General features: G+C 38.9%; 1 protein-coding gene across 1 annotated transcript; it reads right to left on the bottom strand.

Annotated features, from left to right (window-relative positions):
- Positions 1-1,046: 1,046 nt before the first annotated feature.
- On the bottom strand, positions 1,047-9,257 carry LMOD2 (leiomodin 2). Its single transcript, XM_049771065.1, has 3 exons — positions 8,981-9,257; positions 1,640-2,967; positions 1,047-1,073 (listed from the first exon to the last, which is right to left on the bottom strand). Exons 1-3 carry the CDS (start codon positions 9,255-9,257, stop codon positions 1,047-1,049), a joined length of 1,632 nt encoding a protein of 543 aa, XP_049627022.1.
- Between the last annotated feature and the right edge of the window lie 1,989 nt (positions 9,258-11,246).

Genomic DNA, 11,246 nt, shown 5'->3' with positions numbered 1-11,246 from the left:
TTCATGATAGCTGCTTAGTACCACTGTTCTTTAGTCAGTCATCTGTTGTCAGGCATCTAGGTTGTTTCCAGATTCTGACTGTTGTAAATAGCACACAATGAACATATGAGTGCAGAGGGCTTTGCTATGGCTTTTTACATCATAACTAGCTTTTAAGGGCAGAAAGGCTGAGACCCACATGGCCAAGTTTTTCCAAGGAGAATTTCAAAGTTAGATTAGAACCATGAATCTTTACACCAATCTTAAAACAGTCCTGGATTAAGGGGATTCATCTTCCATGTGTTCTCTTTACATGTATTTTTTCTTTATCAAGAAACTTTCTTTTTTATCTTGAAATAATTGATATGAAATATAAATATTTGACTTTTGGAGACCTATCAGATATACAGAAATGTTTTCTCCCAGCAGATATTCTGGCTTTCACCTCAACACATTCAGGTTTAGCCACATGGATTCTCTTTCAAACCCTTTGTTTCACTACCCAAAAGTCTATAAAGAACAATCTTGATATCAGAACTTTAGAAAGAGCTCAATTCAGATTTTTCTGGACATAAGGAAACAAACAAAAAAAAAAGGCAAATGCTAAGAACCTAGGCCCTTTTGGGGCAAGAATGTAATATTTTAATATTAAGTAATGTTAACAGACACACCTCACAGATGTATCAACTCACACACATACAAAAAATTAGTTTGTTTTAAAAATCAAAAAAAATTCAATGCAAATTTATTAGGATTACAAAAATAACAGCCTGTTGATGAACTCATTACAGCTCAGATTTACCATCATATCCAGAACTATGAAGATTATATTTAAATAAGTTGCTTTCTGCCAATACAAAGCTCATGACATTTAAAAAAAAAAACATTTATTTTCATATTTACAAATGAAACATGCCGATTGTTTAAAATTCTCTTTGGAACTGATAAATGAGGCTATATGAAAAGTTATGGAACATTTTAAATTGGAGGCATTTTAGAAACCTCTCACAATGCATTCTATGTACTACCACTGAATCATTTTGCATCCTCTTCTAACGATCCTGTTCCTATCGCAGGGCTTCTGGAACTTCCACCTACAAAAATAAGGATTTTTTTTTTCAATAAAACAGTACAAATAGTAAAGTGAAAAATATCTGCAGGGGGTGTCCCAGCAGGATTCTTGGAGAATTCATATTTAGATGGATTATTGGCATTCAAGTTTTATATTGTAAGTTAGGTTTCAAATCACTGCAACGCTGGCAAGATTTTGAAATAATGCATTTTTTATGTAGTTTATACTCTGATTTACTTATGCAAAATTTGCACTTTTATGAACTGGAGGATCTTATAAAGGATCTGGCCCATACAAGACTAAGATAAACTGAGCATACTTCTCAAGTAAAATTCATACATTCTCAAGAAAAATGGCTTCTTTAATGTTTCAAAACGGATTTTTGCTGCCTGGGATGAGGGAGGACCTTCTCATGGCCTCATACTTTCAAGGCAGGTACTCTACCCACTGAGGTACACACCCAGTTTTATTGCTTGAAGCCCTGGGCTTGTTTGCTTTGGCTTGCCTGAGTACTTAGTTGGAGACTAACTTGGATGCCCTCTTGCTTTACCACTCTTGCACCCCACTGTGTTTTCTTGGGTTACTCACCCTCCTCAGCTGTCTCAGGCTGCTTCCCCGAATGGCTTCCATGAGATTCTCATGAACTGATCTCTGGGGCGTGGAAGGTCGAGAGCTGTCTTCCCCTTTCTTCTCTTGCACTGACCTCAGGGAATTCTTTATCTCCTTTAGGACTGTGTTGGGCTGTTTCTTAACCTTTTTGCCCTTTTTCTTTTTCTGTCCGTTTTGCAAGGCCCGTTGGGCCGTTTCCTGCTGTTTGATGACTTCTGCAATGTTCCTGGTAATAAGTTTTTTCTCTGGCAGTGGGGGGGGTGGCGGGGGAGGGGGTGGTGGCAATTTCTGGGGAGGGGGAGGAGGAGGAGGTGGTGGTGGCGGCGGGACCACGGGAGAAAGGGGTCGGCTCTTCACGGTGAGCACTTTTTTGGAGACTTTGGGGGATGACCAGGGCGAATGCTTGGGAGATGCACAGGGCGAAGAGCCCGGGGTGCCTCTTTGCCAGACTTTGGTCCTCAGCTGGGCTCCGCCTTCATGTCCCTCTTGCTGCTTTTGCTCCTGCATGCGCTTCTGCCTCTGCTTATCCATATTTCGGGTCAGGAGGCTGGTCATGCTCATCCTTGGTCCAGGGAGCTCGAAGTGGTAGCCCAGCCGCAGCAGCGTGGTGTTGTCCCGCAACAGCTTGACAATCTCCATCTCCACCTGGCTGCCCATGATGTGCCTTTGGTTGTGGAAGCGCAGCTCGGTGAGCACGGTGTTGTGCTGCAGCGCCCTCATGATGGCCAGGATGCCTTTGCCGGTGATGAAGTTGGACTCCACGTTGACATTGGTGATGTGCTGGTTGACCTGCAGCAGGTCGGCGATGGCCAAGGCCACACTATCGTCTGCGTGAGTGTTGGCCAGGCTGAGAGTTTTCACCACCGTGTTGTCCTTGAGGGCCTCTGCAAAGCGGGTAAGGGTCTGCGAGGTGATGTTCTCGATGTTGTTCAGGTTCACTTCGGTGGTGTTCGGGTCGTTGTTTCGAACCCTTTCCAACGCATCTTCGATGACAGTAGGATTTCCGCACGGGTGGATGGCTGCCCCCGACCCCTCTGTGGACCTTCCGCTGTGGCCATTGGTTAAATTGATGTTCTCAATTTGACTCTTAAAAGTCTTTGGCCCAGAGTGGTTGACTGCAGTTCCATTCACGGTTATCTTGTTTTCGGTGTCGCTTTCCTCTTCATCACTGTCCTCTTCTTCCTCTTCCTCTTCTTCCTCCTCTTCCTCTTCTTCCTCCTGTTCCTCCTCTGTGTACACCTCTTCAGAAACCTCACTGTTGCTTTCTGTAAAGATAAGCTCTTCCTCGCTTTCCTCTTTGTCTTCTTCTGCAACCTAAAAGGGAACATACCACCATCAAATCATTTATAAGCTCAGTTTTCAATCGTGCAAAACTGATGATTTCCCAGTAGGTATATGAAAATCGCAATCAATCTGAAACTAGCTCCCTGTGGTTTGTCCATTACATCTTAATAAATGAAAAAGTAACATACGAAAAGAAATATAAGAAGCCTGGTGCAATAGTACAGATAGTACAGAGGTAGAATTTTGCCTTACACAAGCCTGACTAGGGTTTGCTACCAGGAACCCCTTATGATTCCACGCCAGGATCCTGAGCACAGAGATGGGAGTAAGCCCTAAACACTTCTGGGTGCGGCCCTCCAAACACAGAATCAAAACAGGAATACAAAATAAATATAGCTGGGGCGACTGAAACTCAGTCATGAATAACTTTGAAAAAGAAAAACAAAACTATTATTAAACTTGTAAACCGGCCGGGAAGGTGACGCTAGAGGTAAGGTGTCTTCCTTGCAAGCGCTAGCCAAGGAATGGACCACGATTCGATCCCCCGGTGTCCCACATGCCCCCCCCCCCCAAGCCAGGAGCGATTTCTGAGCACATAGCCAGGAGTAACCCCTGAGCATCAAACAGGTGTGGCCCAAAAACCAAAAAAAAAAAAAAAAAAAAAACTTGTAAACCATGGTGTTTAAATTTAAAAAGAAAGAAAGTTAATTTTCTGTTTCTAATCTCTATTGTAGATGGCCAAGGTTTACCTTTACATTTCAGAAACTCCACATGCATTTCTTTTGTTTTTGGCAGAATAACTAAAATTGAGTTCATTGAATAAATATCACTGAATAAATTATATACTATCATTTTGTCTATTTGAGCAGGGAAGAACTTCAGCTTTATGGAAACTTTACTATATTATCATTCTCTGTTTTGAATTCCTTGACTCCTAGACTACCTGTAATTTAGTAAATCAAAACCTCTCTTATAATCAGTACTATGTTCTTTCTTATTTCCTCCTCCCAGAAAATGACTACAAAAAATATGTAACATGTTCATGGATTCATTTTGGGGGGGAAGGGGCCACACCTGGTGGATGCCTTACCCCTTGCACCACTGCTCTGGCCCCATGGATTTTTTTTTTATTTCATTTTATTTTGAATGGGCTTTCTGAGAAATACTTAGGGGGACAATAACAACTGGTTTACCCAGACAACCCAGCATGGACTGGGCAATGTGGAACTACTTTTGTCCAGTTGAACTAGGGGCATTTAGTTCATTACATTTCAGGTATGTGTCCCTCAACCCTGAATTTTCTCCCTGACAGCTTCTCTTTCTCGGTCTTAAAAAAATTCTACCCTAATGTGTGCCACATTGGGTAGATATGACAGGATACAAGCGCTCCTACTTTGTTTTTTCTCAGAGTAGACAGAGGCAGTGATCTCAGTGACTCCAACATTTAGCTACCTGTTGGTATATTCTGGCGCCACAGAGACCCTCTTATCACCTGAGAGCTTTGATGTTCTCTCTAATCTGGAAGAGAGAAGAAGCAAACAGGCAGGACATTCAAGGGCAATAGTAGGTCAAACCTAGCTCTCTCTGGAAAAACATTCAGGACATCCTTTTCAGTAAATCACCTTGAAATGTCACGCTAGCACAGGGCTAAAATGAGCCTGGCAGCAGAAAACAAGGAAGGAAAGATTATCACTTGGGGCAGTAACCTGTGTTTAATCCTTGTGAAGACTGTAGAAAACAGTGAAAAATCATGCAGTAAGTCATTACCTCAACCCAACAAACTAAGATTATTTATACTATGAATCAATAATAAAAGTCTTTCAAGCAAATATAATTTATTCTTTATTTTTTTTGTCTTTTATTTTGTTTTTATGACTCTGTTTTGTTTATAAGATTCTGAAGAATCCTACCTTATCCTCTCTTTTCCTTGCTTTTTTCTGATTAGGAAATAAAGATTCTGGAAATTGTTGCCAGACTGATTTTTTTTTTACCCCTATTGTCTTTTTGATCTTTTTTTTTTTACCTATCCCCAAAATTTTATTCTTTTCTCTACACTGGTGATTTTATTTATTTTTAATCAGTTTACTTATATTATTGTAGGGGCCAAACACCCCAAGGTTCTGGGAATGTGAACCAGCCATCAAACCTAGGGCATTGCTCTACCCCTTAAACCATATCTCTGACTACATCGGCAGTTATTTTTTGGATGTGGATGTGGGGAATGGTTTTTGTTTTCTACCCTGCTGTCTGTGGTATGTGGAATGAGTTTTGGAAACACTATGCTTGTCTTCAAGTTTGTTTGCCCAGTTGCTATCACAAAATAGCCTCCAGTTATCTACTTGTTTGGAGTGGCAGGCACCAAGTGATGGCCTGGGGAAGGGGTCAGCTACTGCTGGGATGGCTTGTCCAGTCTAAATTTACTCACTTCTTCAGGAACAGAAGAGAGAGGAATACTGTGTATATATGTGGCAAGTGGGTTGAGTGGCTATTTGGTGTCATGTGATTGCAAGCTATGGCCAAAAACATGGAAGAAAGAGTTTTGCACTAGACAAGCCCTTTGTTGTATAAGAGACCAAAGGGGGAAGCCTCATACATCTAACAGTGAAATAAATGGGGAAACTGAATAAAGGAAATAATTGTCGGCTAAGCTTCGTTCATTCTCACTTCACTTTGTATATATTTTCTTATAATTTTAGGATATGTCAATTTCACATGAATATGTGCTTTGGTGTGTGTATATGTGCACATGAGCACATCTATATACAAGTATGTGCCAGTGTGTGTTTGTTCTCAGCTATTTCAATATTTGATAGAAAAGAGGGCTACCTCAAAATTCAAAATATATTGCATTTTAAGCCACCTTTTAATATTAATCTATTTTGAAAGTTTTTAAAAGACCTCTAGGTTTTTTTCTTTTCCCTCAAAATCTTCTTGGAGTATCACATCAAAACCTGTCAATCTGAAATGAGCTGTGATGCAACCAGAAAGCTTGCTTTGATATACCCTCAAAGTATACCTTGACTTGTTTCTCTGGTATTATACTTTGTTGACTAAAACCATTTATTTGTAATTATTTCTAAAAATCTTCTTGGTAGCAAGGGAATGTCTATTTTGCTCGCTTAGCTCCTAAACTCTTAGCATGTGGTACAACTCAATAAGTTGATTTTTATCTCAAAAGATCGAAATAATATATATAATATAGGTAAATGATGTGAAACAGGACCAGGTTTAGGAAAAAAACCAATGATACATGAAACATAGAAGTAAGATGAGTGACTGTCCCATTTTGCTTGGAACTGAGTAGTATCCCAGATAGGATCTTTAGTTCTAAAGAGATTTTAGTTTAATATATAGAATCTATATTGTAGGTGGTTCCTGAGGTAGTAACCCTTAGGTGGGGGATATCTTGGAGAAACAGTTATCTAGGTAAGAGAGGCAGATAGATGCAAAAAATAATATTCACATAGTTTCAAGGTATTCTGTAATTTCTCTTATTGGCCTTTACTTGAAGCAATCCATGATCTTTATGAAAATGGGAGTGAGAAAACAGGAAAAGGGAAGCAGTGAAGAGGCAAGAGGTGAATGAGGAGAAGACAAATGTTTGTCCATTTAGAGAATAAGGCAAAAAGGAGTTGCCAATCACTTCTCCTGATCCCCTCCCTGGCATCATAATATGACAGAGGCATAAGGCTTGATTTTTAGTTTTGGTTTTTAATTTACCCATAAAGATTTGGTAGACTTTAGACTCGTCTTCTAATCTTTGGGTATTCAAAAAAAATAACAACTAACTAAAATATGGTTGACTGGACACCCTGTGACAGTGATGGTCACCTATACATTGTTGGGCTCCTGAGTTCATTCAACAAATCTGAGAGAGCTCTAGAATGAAGTTTCCAGGTGGGTCACTCATATTTTGAGAATTATGGTCTGTGCCAACAAACCTTGCATTGTATCTCAGCTCCTATAAGCTAATAATGAGTTTCTAAATATCTCCCAGTCTTAGTTCTCATGGACAGAAGGTAGAAGTCAATGGCATAATATGGGGTAACTGCTTCCAGTGTCTGTGGCCCAGTAGATACTCAAGCTAGGGGAGCTATATATTTGGATTTCTAAAACCCCTGCAACTTCAAGGTAGCATAAGTTTGTTTGACCCCCAAATGGGCAGAAACTTTGAGTCAGTGAATATGATTTTCATGAAACCTTAACCAAGCCAGTAGTCTGATATTCAATATTCCCATATTCCTATATCCACACAGCTTTTGGTCTCCCTCCCCCAAACACCTGTCAGCTGCTTTAAGCCTTTTCCTGTGGTAGAAATGGATTTACACCCTCCACTAGCATGCTTCTACTCAGCACTCCTTGTGACTACAGAAACAACTGGTCAGAGAGGAAAGTGCAGTGGGAGAAAAGTGAAGTAGTTGAGAAAGGAATCAAAGTTCATCAACACAGCACCCTTTCTAATTGAGCTGATAAACCATTGGCAGCAAGCCACAGCTCCTCCCTTGGCAGGGTCAGGTGGGTCTCAAGAGCAGACAAACAACAAGCTTTGCCCTTTGTTTTCCACTGGTCACAGGACATTCTGATATTACAATGCCTTGGTGGGGCTATTGCGACAGTGATTGTCTTAGATATTCGGAGGCAGTATTTTTTCTTTTTAATCTTTATAATCTTTCATCTTTGTAATCCAAATGCCATTTTCTATATTCTTATAGAGACTTTTTAATTTTTAGATTTGTTATATTTTGACACATGTCACCATTATCAGGGGGGAGGGAAAGCTACCTAAAATTAATGGTTGTGAATGAATTGACCACCCAAAGTCACTACTGTTATGTATGCCTCCTCTATATCTGTACTTCCTCTCCATCTGAATTCAGGCAGCTACAATGGCCTTCTCAGACCCTGGCTGAGACCCAGTTGCCCTTCCTGTAATGACTGATGTGGACAAAGCTCACATATACCTTGCTACAAATGTAGTCCACATATTCTATCACCAAAGTCATCCAACAGCATCTAGATTGGTACCATGGAAGTCTTGTCATTGTCTTTACAGTATTTTGGTTTTTGATCATTCAAGTATATTGAAGAATTTTTAAACAGTTTCTCCTGACCTTGGTTCTCTAGGAAATCAGAAATTTCTTTGTTGTTTTAATAATCATATAACCCTTACTCTTCTCCAAGAGTATAGACTTTTGAAAATCCTCTTTAAATGACTCATTTCATAAATTCAAGAGTTACAAGGAAAATAACAGGAATATAAGGGACCTTAACATAAACAGATTTCCTCAACCTAAGTTCTCAGATTGGTTTCAGAGGCAATATTGTTGTTTAAAAAATTTATTCCTGGATACACACCAGGATTTAAGTATTTTCTTGATGTCTGCCTGTAGCTTATCAAAGTTATAAAAATAAGCTCAATTTTCCCCATTGACATGTGAAAAGAGACCCTCATAGATAAATTAGTCTATTCAGTCTAACAAATTTGGGACATATCAGAGATTAAAAATAATCTCCCCTCCAAAATCTCAGCACTATGTACTACCTACCATTTCTTAATATTTGAGAGAAAATGAAACTAATTTTACTGCAGCCTCTATCACAGTCTATATAATCAGAAATCCCACTCTTGTTTTAATAGAAGTTCTTAATTTAATTGGTAATAGATGATACATGATAGATGTACATACTCTAACAAATCATGGTCATAGATAAAAATTATGTCACTATGAATTTATATTTCCAATTAGACCTATATTTGGCAACATATCTAAACCCTTGCCTAGTTTGTGAATAATTTTCCTTTTGTAGATGCCATGTCTAGTCAAACACACCAGCTAAGAATTTTACATAATGTTTCTGAATGATCTAAAAGTTACATGACTATTTTAGCCTGATTGAATTTTTTTTAGCAGTAGGTAATATTGGATTTAGTAAAGAAGGTGAAGAATACTTAGAAGTTAGAAAAACAGGTTTCTGGGGTAAGGATGGGGGGTGGGATCATGAGGGTGGGATTAGCCAACCAGAGATCCTGAGAGCCTACCTTTCCACATTCCCCCAGCCTTTCCTTTTCCAAGAGTTTTTGGGACTCTTTTTCCCAATAGGCCATGAGTGATTCTCTGCTGAATGTTCCTGTAGGGGTTTTCTCGGTCAAACTCTTTTGCCTGAGCCCCACGGGAAGGCTGCGATCAGGTTCAATGTCTTCCAGTTCCCTCTCTAGCTCCTTCAGCTCCTCTGCTGACAGAGAAGCCAAGAGTTCATCCTCATCGATGGATTCATATTTGCTAAGTCCTCTCCGGTAGCCAAAAGTAGACATGGTCCCTGCTTTGTCAGACCCACAAGGAGCTCGATGAACCAGGCATTCAAGGCAGTCAGAGCAGGCAAGGAGGCAAGTGGGGAGGCAGGCTGGTCAGCAACTGGTGCTAGGAGTGGCTGCGATAGCCTTTTAAGAGTGATGATACAGGCCTATGACAATGCAGAGAGGGGTGAAAGCATAGGCTGTTTTAAGCATCAGACGTCAGCTAGACATTTGAACACAAAGAATGTCACATCAGTGGTGGATGGAGGTCTCAGAAGCACTGGGGATTATTAACATACTGGCCAGGGACATATTTAGCTGAGCCTGATAGCTCAAAAGGACAGGGTGACAGAGTATTTTAGATAGAGAGGAACACAGGCCTTCTAACTTTATCCAAACAACAGGAGAATAAAATGGACTTTGATTTGCCACCATCACCGCCATGCCCGGGGCAGAATGCTTTCACTATAATCTTAAGGGTTGAGAAAGGATAACAGAACTGTCTATGAGTAGTTATTCCGGTTCCACTAAAAATGTGTCGTGGGTGGCATTGATGGTGTTAGAAGGTCATAATAATACAATACTTTATAGCTTAATCTTGAATCTTAAGCTTGAATCTTGTAGTTTATGAAGTTCTTTACTACAGTTTTTCTAACCGGGACAAGATTATTGAGATGGACTAACAGCCTCCATTCTACATTGCTGATTGAAGTTCTGAGAAATTTTTAAGTAAAATATTTAAAGGCAGACCACTAGACATGCAGAAGTATTTTTCTCCACCAACCAAAAGGTTCTTTCTCCTTACCATGAGCTTAGTAAAACATTATATGTGCAATTAAACTCCAAAATGACAAATACTAGTACTAAATGTGGTTTCTTAAACAGTGATAATCTGCAAGCCTGCTGCTCAGCATTTTATCTATTTTATCTCATTTATCCCCACAGTTATTTACAAATAAAGTATATGTGATACTTTCCTACATCTTACCAATATAGACTCTGAGAAATTAACAAGTTATAGAGCTAGAGATAAAAGAGCTTAAATTTGAACTAGGTTTGTGTCTGTATTAAAAACTGAAGAAAACTAACATAAATTACATATGTGTGTATTTTATTAATGTGGTAAGTTATAGAGATAATTGTATTTTGAAAATAGATCATTTTGGGGCAGAAGCAGTGGCGCATGCAATAAGGTATCTGCCTTGCGTGCTAGCCTAGGACAGACCGCCGTTCGATCCCCTGGCGTGTCATATGGTACCCCAAGCCAGGAGCAATTTCTGAGCGTATTGCTAGGAATAACCCTTGAGAGTCACCAAATGTGCCTGAAAAATAAAAAAAATTAAAAGAAAGAAAGAGAGAGAGAAAGAAAGAAAGAAAGAAAGAAAGAAAGAAAGAAAGAAAGAAAGAAAGAAAGAAAGAAAGAAAGAAAGAAAGAGAGAGAGAGAGAGAGAGAGAGAGAGAGAAAGAAAGAAAGAAAGAAAGAAAGAAAGAAAGAAAGAAAGAAAGAAAGAAAGAAAGAAAGAAAGAAAGAAAGAAAGAAAGAAAGAAAGAAAGAAAGAAAGAAAGAAAAAGAAAGAAAGAAAGAAAAAGAAAATAGATCATTTTACTATACAGGTAGGTAAAGATAGATTAAAAATATAGAAATATAAATATATTCAGAAGTTGGTGAATTATTTGGATTATTTTCTGTTCCAGGCTATTATAATAATGCTGAGATGAACATTTGTATGCAAGTTTTTATTTGGCCACATATTTTAATTTCTCCTGATAAAATTAAGTAAAATAAAGAAAAAATATAGAAAATATATTTAAAAATTGAATTGCTATGTTATGCCAAATATATGTTCAACTCTATTGCAAATTGCCAAACTAATTTTGGTATTGTTGCCAAATTGCTAAATAAATGTATTCTCTTATTGCTTTTAGTCCCACAAGAATTCCAGTTTCTCTAAATGCTAGTTTATTTTTATTTATTTTTTTTACTTTGTTTCACACCTGGCAGCGCTC

This window comes from Suncus etruscus, chromosome 1 (assembly GCF_024139225.1).
Source record: "Suncus etruscus isolate mSunEtr1 chromosome 1, mSunEtr1.pri.cur, whole genome shotgun sequence".
In the NCBI taxonomy this organism is placed as follows: domain Eukaryota; kingdom Metazoa; phylum Chordata; class Mammalia; order Eulipotyphla; family Soricidae; genus Suncus; species Suncus etruscus.
Note: the sequence above shows the minus strand (reverse complement) of the source record. Positions and strands in the feature narration are given on the sequence as shown.